At 43.9% G+C, this 19309-nt stretch overlaps 1 protein-coding gene across 1 annotated transcript; it reads right to left on the bottom strand.

The window, feature by feature from the left end:
• Positions 1-236: 236 nt before the first annotated feature.
• On the bottom strand, positions 237-19017 carry ggps1 (geranylgeranyl diphosphate synthase 1). Its single transcript, XM_083774563.1, has 4 exons — positions 18706-19017; positions 16165-16253; positions 15425-15495; positions 237-1294 (listed from the first exon to the last, which is right to left on the bottom strand). Exons 2-4 carry the CDS (start codon positions 16235-16237, stop codon positions 506-508), a joined length of 933 nt encoding a protein of 310 aa, XP_083630689.1. The 5' UTR covers positions 16238-16253; positions 18706-19017; the 3' UTR covers positions 237-505.
• Between the last annotated feature and the right edge of the window lie 292 nt (positions 19018-19309).

The following is a 19309-nucleotide window of genomic DNA, read 5'->3' as shown; positions in this document are numbered from 1 at the left end:
TATTTCCTGGGCCTGGCGTCATCATGAAAGGGGGCGGGACTGCGACGCTCTATTGGGGCCCATTGGCAAAATCAATGGGCCCGTTTCAATAAGATGTTTTTCCAAACTTCCCACGTTAGTAGTCTGATTCAGTAATAAAAAAAATTGTCTGAATTTTGCCGCTCTCTCAAGTCTGCTCGGAGAGAGACTTACATGCTGTATGCACGGCTTAAAGCCAAAGAAATCGCAAGACTGAAAATATTCTTTTTGCAAATCTGCACTGATCTCATTAAATGACCCCTATGAGATCCTCAGGACTAAAATCAGTCCCCAGGACTGAGAACTTTAAGCCCTATAATAAGGAATTCTAATGACATACAGTGTCATTAGAATTCCTTATTATAGCCTACTAACATGGGAGGTTTGAAAAATTCCTTTACACACAAAATGTGTGAAAAACAGCTTAGTGAATCGATGGAGATGGAAGGGCTGTGTCCTGAGGGAGTGTTTTATACGTGAACATTAGTTAAAGAGACTGCCCGCCTCTATCGGCCTCAGTTTCCGTCTCCTGGTGCATTTTGCTGAGGTGTTTGACCAGGCCCTCCAGTTCGGGGTTCCCCCCGAGGTCTCCGATGAGCCGATAGGCCTCCACCTCCAGGCCCCGCAGCGTCTCGCGGGTGTAGGCGAAGGAGCCCACCTTCTCCAGGTAGTCCACGCAGTAGCGCTTGATGTCCACGTTCTCTGTGCGCTGCCGCAGGATGTTCTGCACCTGCGTGCTCTCCGGCCGCGACCAGATGGCGTGGATGGTGGGGAAGGAGAACTTGCCCTCGGTCAGGTCCTCGCAGAAGCTCTTGTTCTCGCTGTACTCGCGGGAGCTCAGGTTGGCGTAGTCGTCGCGAATCTGGAAGAAGAGGCCCAGCGTGTCCAGCAGGGGCTTCATGTCGCTCTTCCACTCGGAGAAGAGCTGCATGAGGCCCACGGCCAGGCCGAAGAGGCCCCCCGTCTTCCTCAGCACCATGAGGCGGTACTCCGCCTCGGAGGGACAGGTGTAGGTGTCCCTCCAGTGGATGTCCAGCCCCTGGCCACGGTGCAGCTCCAGCAGCTGACGGGTGAACACCTGAACGGCTTCGGGGCTGCCCAGCGTCAGCACCTTCTCCAGGCCCAGGAAGTAGACGTAGTTGGCGGAGTTGATGACGGAGGGCACGCCGTAGATGCTGTGCGCCACGGGGAAGCCCCGGCGCAGCTTGGAGCTGTCCTCGATGTCGTCGATGAGCAGGCTGGCGTTGTGGAGCATCTCCGTCACCTCGATGATCACCTGGACACGCCGGGAAATAAAAGATAGCGGTGATTAGATAAAAGGGTATAATAGAGTTTAATTAGGATCCCCGTTAGCTGGTGCAAAGAAACAGCTAGTCTTCCTGGGGGTCCACACAGAACAGTTTAGGTACCGTCCTAAAGTCGGCTCTTCGGTGCTACTGAGAATTTCTGACGAGCCGAAATCATTTCGGCACTACAGCGCCGAAACAGCGGTAAAGGAGTGTGAATCGGCCCTAACAATCTGTTTTGACAAGAAAAATGCATCAAGACATTTTCATCACGACACAAATGATCCTTTTACACCTTAAAAGTAAAACTGTATTACATCATTCAATTTCAAAGCAACACAAAGGCATCATGAATGACTCCATCAAGGATTGTGTTGACCATTCATTGACCATTTCAATAAGTGCACGCTAACCCCTCCTACACAATAGATAACATATTACAAAAGAATTGGAAAAGAAGAATTATGTTTCTATCCTGTTGAGTGTCTGTCCTGTTGTCTTTGTTTGTTTGTTACCATCTGTCGCTGTTTAACAGTTTTTGTAATGTTTTTTCTTGTTTATTGCATTTATATACTTTATTTGTATTCATCTGGAACATTTACATAATTTAATAAATTTATCTGTCAGTTATTTATTTCGTTTTATACTGCTTATGTCAATTATATTCTTAAGTTATGTCAAAAATAAAAAATGCCAAAAAAAATAAAAATAATAAAGGATTGTGTTGCAGCTAATAGCCAGTAGAGGGTGCCATGCCCCCACAGCTCTGCACTATTGTTATCATCAGATCTAAACGGGCAAACAGAAAGAGGAAGTGGAGTCAGGCTCATGGCAGTCAGCACTGGAACCGACTGTTCAACAGCTTATTGTAAAACCCCTGTTTCTGCCTGTCATGGGAGCATATGGAGGGGATAAATGTAAACCATAGGGGGATGTAGTCTAATATCTCATGTTAAATTAATTAGAGGGGACAGTCCAGTGCTCAGGGCACTTTGTGACCCCCTGGAGGGATGACGCGATGCGGGTGGCCTGCTGTGTTGGCGTATCCGAACAGTTCCAACATGACCCCACTGTCAGCCTCAGCACAACCACAGCCGTATCCGAACAGTTCCAACATGACCCCACTGTCAGCCTCAGCACAAACACAGCCGTATCCGAACAGTTCCAACATGACCCCACTGTCAGCCTCAGCACAAACACAGCCGTATCCGAACAGTTCCAACATGACCCCACTGTCAACGTCAGCACAACCACAGCCGTATCCGAACAGTTCCAACATGACCCCACTGTCAGCCTCAGCACAAACACAGCCGTATCCGAACAGTTCCAACATGACCCCACTGTCAGCCTCAGCACAACCACAGCCGTATCCGAACAGTTCCAACATGACCCCACTGTCAGCCTCAGCACAACCACAGCCGTATCCGAACAGTTCCAACATGACCCCACTGTCAGCCTCAGCACAACCACAGCCGTATCCGAACAGTTCCAACATGACCCCACTGTCAGCCTCAGCACAAACACAGCCGTATCCGAACAGTTCCAACATGACCCCACTGTCAACGTCAGCACAACCACAGCCGTATCCGAACAGTTCCAACATGACCCCACTGTCAACCTCAGCACAAACACAGCCGTATCCGAACAGTTCCAACATGACCCCACTGTCAACCTCAGCACAAACACAGCCGTATCCGAACAGTTCCAACATGACCCCACTGTCAGCCTCAGCACAAACACAGCCGTATCCGAACAGTTCCAACATGACCCCACTGTCAGCCTCAGCACAAACACAGCCGTATCCGAACAGTTCCAACATGACCCCACTGTCAGCCTCAGCACAAACACAGCCGTATCCGAACAGTTCCAACATGACCCCACTGTCAGCCTCAGCACAAACACAGCCGTATCCGAACAGTTCCAACATGACCCCACTGTCAGCCTCAGCACAAACACAGCCGTATCCGAACAGTTCCAACATGACCCCACTGTCAACCTCAGCACAAACACAGCAGTATCCCAACAGTTCCAACATGACCCCACTGTCAACCTCAGCACAAACACAGCCGTATCCGAACAGTTCCAACATGACCCCACTGTCAGCCTCAGCACAAACACAGCCGTATCCGAACAGTTCCAACATGACCCCACTGTCAACCTCAGCACAAACACAGCAGTATCCCAACAGTTCCAACATGACCCCACTGTCAACCTCAGCACAAACACAGCCGTGGGGCGCTTGGTGTGCTTCAGAATCTCTTTATGAATAAATGATTTCCGCAATGAGTAGCTCACCTTAAAGGCCTATTCATAGTATGGATTTTCGGTGGTGAGGTGACCACCGGAGCTGAAATAACGTTGAGCGGTGGTGAGTAAAAACAGAGAGAAGGGCTGGAGCGGTGGCGGTGGTTTGCTCTTCACCGCGGCTCGTGACGTCATGTTGTAGTTCGGTGGTCACCTCACCACCGAAAATCCAGACTATGTATGAGCCTTTAGACTACTAGCACTGGATATTGTTACTAAATAAGAAGTGATTTTTATGTTCTTGATATGCTTGTGGTGCATATTATTACTTTGAGTCTGGCATTGATTGGAAAACCCTGCCCTCCGCTCACTGTATTCCCTTTTTACCTCCTTTATGATAAATTCCTGTTCTGTTCTTTGACTATATAGAAGTGTCTATTTGTACGTCTCTAAATGTTTTGATGAATTGAACAAGGTGGACCCTCTTGTAAAAAGTGCAATGCTTTATTGGGTCGTCCACTCACAGTTAACAGTCTTTGTATCGAGTTGTGCTTGAAATGTACTGTACTTCTGCAAACTGTTAATAAATATTTCAATCAATGAAATGTATCAGGAGACTGAGTCATTGGTGGCACCTGGAGAGGAGAGAGTGGCTCTGGCAGTCCTGTGAACAGAGGGAGATAACTGGACGTACAAACGGGGGTATTTAATTTCCCCCAAGTCTTGCGTAATTAGTTTCTATTGGATCTTATTGGATGGATACCACTACCACTGGATGAAATGAACTGTTCTATTGTGGATTATTGGATTTCTTGGATCAAGACTTTCTATTAAAGGACAAACTGTGCGAAATAATTAGAGGGTGGTAAGAGGAGACTAACTAACTAACCACAATCACAGCATTGACTGGTTTGCATATTGCTTTCTTTTGGACATTTGGGTTTAGCTTATGGACAGTGCAAGGACACTAACTGATCTAGTGTAATCCTTTTGAGGCAGTTTTATTTTGTTTTGTTTTAGTGCTAGAAATAGAGAGAGAGAGAGAGAGAGAGAGAGAGAGATAGTGTTGCACTGTTGCCTGCTAGAGAGAGAGAGAGGTCTGCTAAATGCTAATTCCCCCACAGTAACTCTGTAATTTCTCGACCGTTTCGGACACGGTACCGCTCGCCGGAACCGGGGTGGCACCCTGGGCGCGTTCCTGTGGGTCTGGAAGTTCCGGGGATCCACCGGGGACCCCCACACGGAGTTAGAGAGAATGTTGGGGCACATAATCATTTGACAGCAGTTAGACAAACAAACTGCATCCATTAGGTCATTAGTTTGGTCACTAGCCTTGTCCTGCATTCTGAAGGACAAGGCTAATACTAGTATGTTCTGAGCCAACACGCTGGCTGGTAAATCTCACTTCTGAAGTTATTCCACCACGAGGGGGTGCTGTGCTGTGTCCGACAGAACTCTCCATCTCCAGTATAGAACATAGTATAGTTCTGTACAGAGAAGCCTGAATGAGTATTATGATTTAACCCATTTTGGTGTTAGCATTATGTTATGCTTTAGCTATTGAAAAATAGCAGATCTACAAGCTCATAGCGCGCCACCGAGTGGCGTGCTACGAGCTTGTAGGTCTGCTATTTTTTTTTTAATCGAAGAACGACTGACATAGAAACATAGCTTTTTCAGAAAACTGTCAGGATGTAGAAGACATTTTTAGAATCTGATCTCAGGTCAAAATGGGTTAAGGTGTTCAACCAACAGGCAAAGGCAGGCAATAGTGCTGTGCTGTGCTGTCAGGTATGTGTCTCTGTCCGTCCATGTGGCTGGCTGGAGTGCTCTACTCATTCAGAAGACGAGTAGTGTGCCTTGGTTGGTAGTAGTGAAAGCTGTGTGTGTGTGTGTGTGTGTGTGTGTGTGTGTGTGTGTGTGTGTGTGTGTGTGTGTGTGGCCGGGGAGCACAAAGACGGTGCTCAGTGGGTCGGGCACCGGGCCAAGGCTGGGCCCGTTTATCCTCCAAACACAACCTTTCCCCCAGCAGGCCCCCCGACTCTCTCACCCTGCCACCTTACTGAGACACTCGGACACTCGACTACCCTTTTTTCACTGACGAAAACTAAATGGAAACTAAATCAAAACTAAGCTATGATGACTACAACTAAGCTAAATGTATTGACAATTGTGTCAACAAATAAAAACTAGACTAAAATGTTAGGAAGGGACTAGTGGACAAGTCATTTTACAATTGTTTGCATGCTGAAAATAGCCGATCTACAAGCTCACAACGCGTCGCGCTGCGACACGTTGTGAGCTCGGCAATTTTCAGCAAGTGTAAAATCAGCCATTATACGATGGCATCAAGGCCCGGGAAATACATTTTAGTCGACTAAATCAACTGTAGATTTAGTCGACTAAAATCGTATGATATTTAGTCGACTAAAACTAGACTAACACTAAAGTATTCCCAGGTGACTAAAATCAATGTGACTTAAACTAAATGAACACTATTCAAGAGACTATGACTAAAACTAGAATAGAAATTTGCTGCCAAAAACACTGATGCACAAACGGTCGCACGCACGCACACAGCAGCATAATGTTGATAGAGACAGACAAGATGCCTACATGAGAAGTGGGGTTATTATTTAGTGAACAGAGTACTACTCCGGGATAATATATTCATCACACGAAGCGTTCTGGGAGCTTGTTTAATTAAACTTTTCAGTGAGATATTAAAGGAACCGAGAATACAACGAAGACACCTAAACAAATCAACATGAGAAATAACAATGCCTCGGGTTGGGTAATGACAATAACAGGAAGAAAAACAAAAGAATCATCAAGCCAAACTGCCAAAGTAAAGATAAGTAATTTTTGAAGTTTGGAGTGTCTACGTTTGTTGGACAAATCCAATTATAGCCACAAGAAGCCGCGGCATAACTCCTGTTTTAGTGCCTTTACGTCTCGCCAAGACTTCATTTAGGCCTGATGTCGAAATTAAAATAAATGTCTTCTAAATCCTGACAGTTTTCTGAAATACCTTATGTTTCTATATCAGTGGTGCTCGGACCACAATAATTATATGTAATTGGCCGCCGACCCCCATCTGAAAATATGTTGATCCAGGCACCCCCCAGAAAGATGAGTTAAAAACGTTTGTTCTGAAAGAATATATATATTCAAAGATTTGCGACACATTTTCACGATATTTCAAAAATAGCAGACCTACAAGTGCCACGCTATGAGCTTGTAGATCTGCTATTTTTCAATAGCTAAAGTATAACAATGATCCAAAAGAGATTGGTTAAGAATGCAGACTGACATGGAATAACACCAAAACAGGCTAGTTATTTACATACTGGCACAAGGCTTTAGAGCGGACTATGTGTTGAGTACTAGTTGTATTGGAACACATTAATTACCTCATTATGTCAATATTAACAGACAAAATGCCAGATGGGGGGAGAGAGAAAGAGAGAGTCTGGCATTCAGCAGTCACTAATGATGCTCGTTTGCTCACATTAGATGGTAATGATTTCTCTGTTCTGGAGACCACTATGACAAGAAGATCATTGTCAGAGGTCTCAATCTGCACTGAGAACTCATGGCAACAGCCAAATGAAAAGCAACATTTAGACGTTCAGAAGATTATGTGATCAGAGTCGAGGCTTACTGAAATGAAAGGTCGACACGACAGGCAGATGATGATGTGTGCAGGTTGGGGGAGTTCCCTGCCCCCTCTGTCACCCTGCTCCGACTGCTACACACACACACACACACACACACACAGTGTGGACTGGAGATGATGCACAGATGGTTTTTTGATAAAGAATTGAATAGCCAAATGAACGACAGTGCCTCTATCTTATCTAGAGGCGGAGTTGTTTCCATGGCGGCCACTTCCTGGCAGCAGCTAATGACGACAGAGAGGGCACTCAGTCTGCATCGGGTTCAGCAAGAGTTTACAGCCAAATATACCACAGCGCTGCCAGAGAGAGAGAGAGCCTAGTCTCTTTGATTATATAAGTGTAGTAGAATATTCCTGCCTCCTCCTCAACTAGCTATTGTGTGGTACTAAGAACCCACAAGGAAATACTTTTTAACCCATTGACGTCGACATTTTTAAAATGTCCTTTTAAAATGTATTTTTTTCTGAAAAACCTCATGTTTCTGTATCAGTGGTTCTCAATATTTCATGTCAAGGACCCCGGAAATTATATGAAATATGCCGCCGACCCCCCCCCCCCCCACACACAAATATGTTGTTCCAGGGACCTCCCCAGAAGCAAAGATTTTAGTTAAAAAACTGAAACTCTGAAAGAATATATATTCAAAGATTTGATGCACATTTTCACGTTTTTTTCAAAAATAGCAGACCTACAAGCTCGTAGCGCGCTATGAGCTTGTAGATCAAGCTTTGGGTTCCCGCCCAAAATGCGTTAAAGTGAACTTGTAAATGTGAACTTGTCAGGTTGTTTCAGAGTAGCAACCAGCCAACCACCACCACCTTTCCTAAGCAAAGATTCTGCTCATGAATGAAGCCCACATCATGCTCCTATCTGTATAAAACAAAACATGAACTGATACATTTACACGGACAGGAAACAAACTAGCAGCATATAAGATGAGAAATGCCCATCCGTACTTCAAGTCTTAATCCTGCAATATCTGTTAAATTTAAATGGTGTTTATCATTCAACTTACTTGTAGGAGCCTTTATGATGGTGATATATTATTTGTTATGTTGGCAATATTATTTTGGACACTTGGTGGCGGGCTCTAGATTTGATAGCACTAGGTGTGGCTTGTTAGGGCCCATTCATACTCCTATTTTACAGCCGGAAAAAAAGTAGGCACTTCGTTGGCACTGAAAATTTCTGACGAGCCGAAATCATTTCAATTTTCCTCATTCATTCTAATTCAGCCCGGCTTCGAGTTCAATTTGTCGGCCGTCAAGCCAAGAAAACACCGGTAGTTTTGGAAGAGACGCAAGAAGCCACCTTCCAAATGCTTGTGGCCGGAAGGTGAGCTCTGCAGAGTGTTGTCAGAACTGCTCTCCTCTCACATTCGTTCTCAACTTCAACAATAAAACAAATATACGGTCTAAAATAATTACAACCCTATATTAGGCTACACAAATAAACAACACATTCACGTAAAGAACACGAGAGATACCTCCGTTCCCCACAACGCAACACGTGCTTAACGAGCGCCGACACACACACACACACCAGGAGGACGACGCACCGCGCCAGCGAGGGTCAGTCAGATTATGTGTCCGCGGTGCGAGGCTCATTTCCCGCCCACACAACAACACATCCATGTCAAGGATCTCCGATATTTACAATTTTCGGCGCTAGCCGTGAGGGAGTATGAATGTACTTTTATAGAGCCTAACTAACTTCTGTTAGTCTGGGACCTTTCCCCCAAACGACCTATTTTTCCCAGGACTAAAATAGGAGTATGAATCGGCCCTTAAGCTATTTAGAGGATCCCAGGTGCAGTGATGAGGACACAGGTACTGGGCCAGGCAGACAGTTCTTTACCAGGCAGACAGACAGACAGAGAATGATCACTACAGTAATTACAATGCAATACCACTGGTATGTTCATTCATTACATAACCGTCTGCAACTACAAGAAATACTAAAACTGGAATCTTTTGCTTGGACATCAATCTGATTGTTTCACTGTCTGTCTACTCTGCGTAGGACCACTTCCATCCATATCTGTGAGTTAACGTGCCATTGTGCCAAAGACGATAGGACAACATTGGAAGGGTAAAATTGTCCGTTACATTACTCTTATTCTAAAACAGAAGAATAGTACAACAGCTGAATGAACAGGTCTACTACTCTCTACTTGAGCAAGGTCTGAAAAAATGTAGAGAGAGAGAGAGGAGTTCTATGATGGCAGAGAGAGTGTACAGTATTAGACCCAATATATCATCATAAATGTCATATTATTGGATTGATCTGTTGTTCGTTTGCTCTATGGGTTGTATATTATGTTATATGGTGTTCATTTTCTTGCCGTCCCTTGGGCTGATGGATGGCACTCTGCCTTCGATCAGCTTCATTACCACCGCTTACCTCTAATGGGCCTACCGGTGTTTCTAGCCAACATGGCAACATTCAGAATCAGTGGTTTGCTTTTCTTTTTATGATTGGTAATTCAGAATCAGTGTTGATGATGGTCTGAGGACAGAGACATCCACTGTGTCTCTGTTTTTCACCAATGTTTTTTCTAACCCTTAAAGGTTCATTCATAGTCTGGATTTTCGGTGGTGAGGTGACCACCGCTCCGGTGGTGGGGTGACCACCGCTCCGGTGGTGAGGTGACCACCGCTCCGGTGGTGAGGTGACCACCGCTCCGGTGGTGAGGTGACTGACCACCGCTCCGGTGGTGAGGTGACCACCACTCCGGTGGTGAGGTGACCACCACTCCGGTGGTGAGTAGGGTTGGGATTCGGAACCGGGTCCATTTCAGACCCGGTTCCGACATTGCGGATCCGGAGCCGGTTCCATCGTTTTTTTATTAACGGTTCCCCAAACGGTTCTCATCAGTCGTCATTTAGCTCCGCTGTGTCTGTGCAATGTGCATGCATGCAAGCAGAGCCTGAGTTGACGTCACCCCACCTAAAGGAGTGTGTGGGGTCGGGGAGGATACGCCCACTGTTCTGTGCATTCAGCGACCGCTCACCGCCACGGAGCGAGTGATGTCGAAGAGATCTCCAAAGTGTGGTTAACAGAGAGGGAAATGACTCTGAGGCTGAGTGAGCACGCAAAGTGGAATAAATGTTATGCTATAGTTCCATGCAAAGGTTGTTGCAACTTGTACCAGTTGCACGTCCACATTGATGAAACAACTCAAAATCAATACGCCTACACGAGTCCACAACTCACGAGAATAATCTAGGCAAATCGCGTTTGAGAGCCACCACAGCCGGCGGGGGATGAGGATGATGCAAGGCTGGTTCACTTTCCCCAGGCTAGTAACGTAATAGAAAATAAAAACTACTAATGTCTACAGAGCTTTTCATTAGGTGTATTGTACAACTGTTAATGGTGTTAATTTAGAACGCCAATGTCTCGACGTCTTTCTGTCTGATATTTTATGAATCATGCCAAATCAATTTTCTGCACTTATTTTTTACAACTTATAAGCAACTCAACTGCTTTTGATTTGGCTTTAAATTAATCGCGTGACTGTTGAGAGCCCAGCGTTTAGGTGCATATACCTCCATAGATTGATTAGCCTACTTTATAAACAGTTTGCAGAAAAAAGCACAGGAACGTAGCCTACAGTTCAATACAAGGTCTGCTAAAAGGATTTTTTTATTCCAAGAAAGCACTATTTGTTTCCATTAGGGTAAGGGGTCCTTCATATAAAATTAATCTGAACATTAAAGACAACATTTGTCACCACAACAATATCATTATTGCAATGTGTACTGTATTTAATATACAGCAAATTGCAATATATAGAGTAAAAATGATATTGTTGTGGTGGCTAGCTGGTGGTGGTGGTGGTGGTGGTGAAGTTTAAATAATAGTGCCACCTCATACTTGTAAAGTGCATTTTCAATAATTTCATTAATTAATTTGTTTTTATTATGTACTTGGTTAGGTTAGTTATAATATAAGCATCATTTATGTCAGAAAAAAAGGGGAAAAAATAATATTAGGATCCGTTAAGGGAACCGTTAGGAACCGGAACCGTTAAGAGGGATCCGGGAAGGATCCGGAACCGTTAAAATCCTAACGAATCCCAACCCTAGTGGTGAGGTGACCACCACTCCGGTGGTGAGGTGACCACCGCTCCGGTGGTGAGGTGACCACCGTTGAAACAACGTTGAGCGGTGGTGAGTAAAAACAGAGAGAAGGGCTGGAGCGGTGTCGGTGGTTTGCTCTTCACCGCGGCTCCATGACGTCATGTTGTAGTTCGGTGGTCACCATTAATCACCACCATTAATTGATATATGTTTTGGCTGTTTTAATTGGGACTAAATATCCATTATAATTTTGTATGACATTCAATGACAAGAATGAGACTAGGAATTCCCAGATGCTTTCGTGCATCAACAAAGGTGTGTGTGTGTGTGTGTGTGTGTATGGGGGGGGGGGTGTAATTGAATGTTCATTTGTCTTCCTTTGTTTAGTTTTGAGGCCAAACTTAAGAACTACGACAATTTGGGCTTTTGAACAGAAAAAGGGAATTTTCTCTGAGCGTGGCTGGAGAACAGGTTTAGTAGGAATGAGAATAGTTTGATGTGTATAATTTAAGAGCATCTGATCTAGACTGGAATGCTTGTTTTGCTTCCTCTCTCTACACTCTACAGTAACACGACACTGTGCTTTTTCTAGACACAATTCAATTTGGCAGAGAATAGATGCACTCTAAAAATGGCCTACATGTGCACCGCTGGGTTAAGTGCCAAAAGCATTTACCATTGATCTTTCCCCTTCTTAGATGGGGAACAAATAAAAAACCTGATCGGACTAAAGAGATTTTTTAAATAGAAGCTGAAGCTATACTATAAATGGTACATGGTCAAAAGCGCCTTTATCCAAGGCGCTTTACATAGATTGATATTGGTCAATTATTATTGACCAAAACCAGAGCAGAACTCCCACCACGGGACTCCTGCAATCAACTAATGCAGTTGCAACCACTATATTAAATGGCAAGTATTTCATACAGCTTAAAAAATCTGACCGATCCCCTTTAAGCTGAGAGCTTGGTAATTTGTTTAAGCAGTGTGTTCATGTGTGACATGATGGTTTATCTCTAGATGGCTGTCACTTCCTCTTCTCCAGCAGTCATCTGAGCAGCAGTTGGGGGGGGGGGGGGGGTGTGTGTCACATGATTACCGTTTACACAACAGGAGGAGTCTGAGCAGTTTGGGGGGTGTGTCACATGATGACCGTTTACATAACAGGAGGAGTCTGGTCTGGAGCATGAATGGAAAGGAAAGGGTCGTAAACTACAGCCGGTTGCAAGAGCCAAGAGCTGTGTGTTTAACCCATTTAGACGTGAGGAGGACCATTCTACAAATGTCTTCTACATCCTGACAGTTTTCTTGAAAAAACCCTATGTTTCCATGTCAGTGGTTCTCAAACTATTTCATGTCAAGGACCCACAGAATTAGATGTATTTGGCCACCGACCCCCATCTGAAAATATGTTGTTCCAGGGTAGTCGAACAATTAGTTAGTTTAATTAGTTTTAGTCGACAAAATCAACACTGCACTCAAACAAGTTGTGAAATACAGCATAGTTGTATTTACATCCACTGACTATTGCAAGTTGTCTGCAGGCCCTACTTCTTGTCAGCACTATGATAATCGATAACCAGGGGTGTGTTCTACCGTTATACGCTAGTATATACGTAATTACGTAGTGTGCCGTGCCAAAGAAAAGAAGCTTATACCTTCTGCTAATCATTGAACATGTGCAAGCGTATAGCCTATAGTCCTATACTGTATATGTGCATGTCGCACAGGTAATCATTATCGGAAAAAACCTACAGCACTGATGATAACCAACCATTTTTTAAACTAACATACATTTTATACAAGTTTGCATATTAAAAGGACCAAAATGGCACAAACTTTTTCTACTCAGTCATAGGAGAGCTGTGGGCAAGTTCAGAAACCTTTCCACCAGTGACATCGATGGGGGAATCCAAGGTTTCTATTCCTGAAAAGTTGCAATACGAAAATGGAAGCCACCATTCTCATAATACAAATCTTGTTTAATTTTTTTTTTAAAGAAATGCCTAACGATGATGTCGCACAGGTTTCTGCCCTAGTAATGGATTTCCAAATGTCTGGACTCGAGTCCAGCAACGGAACACATTAAGTCAATTTGACCAAGCAATGTACTTAGATTAGAACATCCAATGGACAACCAGCAGCATGAAGTGAAAACTAGAATCTCAATACGAATCAACTAGTGTGAACTGTCTTTATTCAGCAGTCACAATGCCTACGTTTCAGCTATGCAGGCTTCATCAGCAGAGTTTTTTCCCCTCACTGTATATGTTTCTTTTCCCTTTTTGCTTCCTTTATGATGAATTACTGTTCTGTTCTTTAACTATATAGAAGTGTCTATTTGTACGTCTCTAAATATTTTGATGAATTGAACAAGGTGGACTCTTGTAAACAAGTGTAATGCTTAATTGGGTCGTCCACTCACAGTTAACAGTCTTTGTATTGAGTTTGTGCTTGAAATGTACTGTAATTCTGCAAACTGTTAATAGATATTTCAATCAATCAAAGTTTCTCAAAGTTTTACAAGGTTCTAAATGGTGAGGTTACTTAGTTCAAAGTACTGATTCCTAAGTACTTGTAGACAACGAAATAAAAACAGAACAGGGTTCCTCATCGCAGAGTTCAGGAAAGAAACATAGTCCAAAACAGAAAAGCCTTTAAAAGTGGAGACTGTAGTGTCGACAGAGCGTGCATGCGTGCTATAGTGATACATCCAGAGGGTAAAGGACATGTTGAATCAATAAGCCATTTTTCATGAAAGCTGCAAGTTAGCACAAACGCCTAGAGCATTCAAGCATCTGCTTGTTAATCCATTCTGTACGCAGTGTCAGTGTACGGGAACCCCTTTTGGTGTTTTAACTATAAGCATTATGTTATACTTTAGCTATTGAAAATAGCAGATCTACAAGCTCATAGCGCGCCACCGAGTGGCGCGCTACGAGCTTGTAGGTCTGCTATTTTTGAAAAGTCGAAGAACGACTGACGTAGAAGACATTTTTAGAATCTGATCTCAGGTCAGAATGGAAAACTGTCAGGATGTAGAAGACATTTTTAGAATCTGATCTCAGGTCAGAATGGGTTAAAGCCCCAATCCATAATCGCTGCATGATGCCCCATGAGAATTTGCAGTAGCTTTGTAACATTTAGTTATTGGATTTTTTTTTTTCATTAATTGAAACTGGCTCAGCTCCTCCTGGTTAATAAAGGATCATGTCTATATGTACTTACTGTATAATGTGATAACAAAACATATGGCTTATGCTGCAAAACTATGCAACTTTCCTTTGCCGTAGTTAAATATATTTACTGCTTTAAGAATGGGGAGAGATTGAAAGAACCGTCTGCTAATTAGTCAGAGGATATTAATAGAATCTGGGAATACAGTTCTTCACCGATGTGTTTGTAAAGGATTCTACTTCAAGGGAAAAGGCCCGCTCAACTCTGACAGTCTTATAAAAGGTTCTGACATTGTGACACTGACGAAGGCCTGCGCGCCGAAACGCGTTTGTCTGTCTGGTATGACTGCTGCTGCGGATCATTATTTAAGACTCTTACTCAACTGAGTTATCTAAGGACAACATGAATGTTGTATGCACTGTGTAGGCAGATAGATGTCCCATCTGTCTTCTACACGTGCACAAATGGACTCCAGGGGTAGGGCCCAACAAGCCTATGGCTTCTCCCTAGACCTTTTTCGGATCGGACAGGATATGATCTACGGACACTCAACAACAACAAAAAAAAGAAAAGAAAAGAAAAAAAGATGCAAACTATGTGTGCTATGTATGAACTGTATGTCCTCCTTCCGAAAATAAAACTGAACTGAACTGAACTGAAGAGTGCGGATTTGATTCATTTTCTATATGTAAAGGGGTCTACTAACATATCCCACATTGGTTTCTATTCAACCACCCCAAGGGAAATTTTGACAGCGCCTGGAAGTTGAGCTCTCCCATTTGCAGCACTGAAAAAAAGGCTATAGGCTAAGTGCATGATCCTCCTTACACCTTCAGCAATAATCAGCTGAAGGTGCTGATAATCAGCAATAATCACAATGTCAGCAATAATCACAAATATCAGAATGTTAGCATTGAAATGGCTAGGCTCTTACCTGCAATTTGTCGTCAGGAACATTAAGCCAGTGGTTAAATGCTTGGGACAGTTTTGTTCTAACCTGTTTTCCTGAAAAGAAAAGAAAAGCTCAATGAAAATAAGATATTGGGGGTTATTTAATCCATTAAATCATAGTGCCCAGCGATTTATAGCAGCGGAGCACTTTTACCAACGGACCGGATGTTATCCCGGATGTGGATGTAGCAGCTAAATGTAGCCAAAACACTTTAGAGCCGATCAACAACAACGGGAGGTTACGGTATGATTCATTATATCGCGACTAGCGACGGGACCGCGGTGGGCCGTTTAACACAGGATCTTTTCTTAGAATTGGACGGGATAATTTAGATCGTGAGTTATTAACGTTTTAAGATTTTCGTTTTCGTCGGCTAAAAAGGGCATTTTCGATGACGTCCCACTGTTACGCAACATTGAGTATTGCGCAACAGGCGCTCCTAGGCTGTGGAGCGATGCGATCGGTTGTGATATCAATAATCTTCGTCTTTTGGATAAAACTTTGTCCTGGGCGCTGGGTGTTACTAATTGAAAGTACGGTGAACTTCGTCCTGAGCGATTGGGGTGTTAATTGCGGAGAAGGATGTGCAGTCAATGGCCCAAATGAGAACTGTTGAAACAGTCAATATGTTTGTGGATGGAAGTTGTGACTTTTTGTTTACAGGCCTTTCTCAGAGTCGCCACAAAGATACCCTGCTGTTGCATAATATCAGAAGAACTTACCAGGCAACTGCAGCAAATATGTGTATGGTTCCAAAAGGATTCGCTCAGAGGTGGTTTCTGTGTCCGCATCCATTGTAGTTCACCACAATCTGTTGGAGGACACAGGATAAAAAGGTCATTATAATTTCTGAGGGGGGCTGGCAGCTGGCTAGACAGCCTCAACCCTTAGATTATATATGAATAGAGACGGCACCCGGAGGAAATCCTGAGGCGAAATGGACATAGTGACCGAATTTGGTATTGCAGTTTGGACCCAAATCGTGAACACGCTGGTCCGTTGACTATCATTGCGCACGTTCATGATGACACGTGACCGCTGTTCCATACATGAACACATGCAATGATAGTCAACGGCCAGCGCGTTCACGATTTGGCCCAATCCATCCCAGAATGCACTCTGTTCCTACCCGGAGTCATGCACTTTTGAGCAACTTAATGCAAGTGGATGGGAGGAGAAATCCGGTGCCGTCTCTATTCATATTTCATATATACTCTAAGGCTCAACCACATAACTGTGACATCCCTGGACTGGTTCATTTCCAGAGACCTGTGCTGCATGTCTTTCCCCCCCTCCTCTGCCCTAATTTTCTGATTCTACACCGTCTAGTCAAAACAGTTTAAGGCAATATCTCGAGACTAGTACACATTTGTACACAATTTTAATCTGAAGGTCTCCACCAGGCAGGGTTGCCTACCCAGCCAGTCATCATTAGCCTGGCTAATAAGCCAGACTCAAATCACACATTCGGTATGTCTGGCTTATTAGCCAGGCTAAGTCATCATAGCCAACTGGAATGGGATCTGAAAAATCTGACTTATAAATCTTGATCACAAGAGATAATGTGTACCAATTTGTGCGAATTCCAGACAAAATCTGTCACGATAAAGAAGGCATGGATGGCAAGCAAAGCACAGCCAATTAGGTTTGTTTGAGCTTCCAGCCAAGCCAGAAGCCCCACAGAGAACTCACTGTGGTGGGCGAGTACACTACTACCGTACTTTATTATGCATTTATGCAGCCCTCCAGAAAAGCTTTCATACAAACTAAAATCATCTGGTTAAGATGTCCCCACCATCCCTTGCTTTAGCCTTTTTTGTTTTTAACCTAGCAGTGATATTATATAACGTTTTGCTTTGGTTTCTTGTTTTGTTTTCTAGTGTTATGTAAAGCGCTTTGGGGTCTCCGAGGCCTCTGTCTCCACGACAGAGGTGTGACAAATAAGGTAATATATCTGATGTATATTGTGAGTCATGTCTCCTGCTCTTTTCCTGCCTTGCCTTGCTCTCAACTTGAAAAATGCTGTACTGTTGTAGTTATGTCAAGGTGTTTTTCAGTTTTCCTTTGTGTCTGTGTGTTTTTATGTTTTTTTGTTTTCTGGGATTCATATTTGTTTGAAATAAAAACAAAGAAACAAAAAGTAAATTAATGTTACTTTTGTGAGCATTTCTTATACTTATGAAATAATACATTTCTTTATTCAATTAACTTTTTCTTTAAAAACAGGAAGAAGTCACATGAGATGGCTCATCTGAGTGATGTCAGATGTTAAAGGCCAGATGGTCTGTGTCTGACGCATAACATACAACGTCTTCACCAGATTAAATAATATAGCTTATTCTGGGCCAGATCTGACTAGTTATGATATATGACTTAAGTTGATCTGGCCTCGATCAGACTCTCTCTGATTCATCCAGGGACGTCCGTCTTCAGTGGGTAAAAGTTATGTTGGTTGAAATCAGGTGATATTCTGGGCCAGATCTGACTAGTCTTGGTTTGACTTGATCTGGCCCCAATTCGAGACGTCACTGATTCGTCAAGGTCCTCTGACATGCTTGTTGGGTTTACTTTCACCAGCAAGAAGTCAACCAAAAATAAGAGATCGAGTGACACATTTCAGACCATGTTTGGCAAGCCCCATGTGTGACCTCAGTGCACCTCACTCACCTGCCATCATCACCATGTGAGGTCACACATGCAGGGCTAATAAGGTTTCACTCTCTCTCCACTGTTGTCGTCTAGTCGTCTACCCGGTCTTTTACAGTTGTAAAAGTATATAGGTCTACAGTGGCGTGCACAGACATTTAGAGGGGCAGGTGCTCAAGTGAAAAAACCTTGTGCAGCGCATTTTGGGGCGGGAACCCATTTTGGTGCTTTAGCTATTGAAAAATAGCAGATCTACAAGCTCATAGCGCGCCACCGAGTGGCGCGCTACGAGCTTTTAGGTCTGCTATTTTTTTTTAATCGAAGATTTGATCAATGTCACCATGGTCCACACACTACAAATTAAGAAAAAAAATAAAACCTTTTTTTTTTTTTAAGAGCACATTGCCAAAAGGGCAGGGGGTGCTCTAGCACCCCCTAGTGTCTATCTGTGCACGCCACTGTATGTCTACAACAATCTACTATATAGTCTAACAACAAATCTGTGTAAAACAACAAAGTGACTTATTTCACGCACACACACGTGTTTATCCTCCTCAGCAACAACAGTGACACAGTGTGACAGCTCCACAGCATGTTTAAAGTTAAACTCCACCCACCTGAGACACCCGGCGGCTCTCCCAGTCACGTCACTTCTGCCGATGATCACTTCTGTATTTATGTTAGCCAATGTGCTAGTTAGCTACGAGGCTAACATTAAAAAAAGGAAAAAAAAGAGATCGTCGGCGCAGGCTTCCTTTTTGTGTACCAAATTGAAAGAAATATACATGTGATGTAGTTGTCTAGGAAGGTACACGATATGACCGACCGTCACACTCGCTTCTTTCATTCCATTTTCGGGTCACACACGCACCGACAAAATAATAAGCCAGTTCGCCCAGCTGCGACGTTGGGTGTGTTCTGTTAGCCGCGCTGTTTGCACTGTGTTGTGTGTGTGTGTGTGTTGAAGCTAGCGTTTCATGAGCGTTCTATATAGGCTCCAGCTCATCCACGGAGCACGCGCCGCACCACGGGGCTTGACTGAGAACGGTCCGGTTTGTTTTGTCGTTCGGAGTCGCCCGCCGAGGTGCTTCCGCACTTCCACAGCGCAGTGGATCGAACCCAGACTCCGCTCTGACGGGTGACCCCGTGAATTCGCTTCGAACGCGCGTTGTGTGAGGCCGGGGAAGTTGGGAAGCAGTGTTCCCGCAGTGTTGCCAGATT

This window comes from Protomyctophum parallelum (genome assembly GCF_964188405.1).
Source record: "Protomyctophum parallelum genome assembly, chromosome: 10".
In the NCBI taxonomy this organism is placed as follows: Eukaryota; Metazoa; Chordata; class Actinopteri; order Myctophiformes; family Myctophidae; genus Protomyctophum; species Protomyctophum parallelum.
The sequence above is the reverse complement of the archived record's forward strand: the minus strand, read 5'-3'. Positions and strand labels throughout refer to the sequence as shown.

Coding starts and splice junctions, on each gene's coding strand:
- ggps1 (XM_083774563.1), bottom strand. CDS start 16,237: ATGGATGCGGACACAGAAACCACCTCTGAGCGAATCCTTTTGGAACCA. Junction 15,496..16,164: donor ATATTTGCTGCAGTTGCCTG/GTAAGTTCTTCT, acceptor TTTTCTTTTCAG/GAAAACAGGTTAGAACAAAA. Junction 1,295..15,424: donor TTCCTGACGACAAATTGCAG/GTAAGAGCCTAG, acceptor CGGCGTGTCCAG/GTGATCATCGAGGTGACGGA.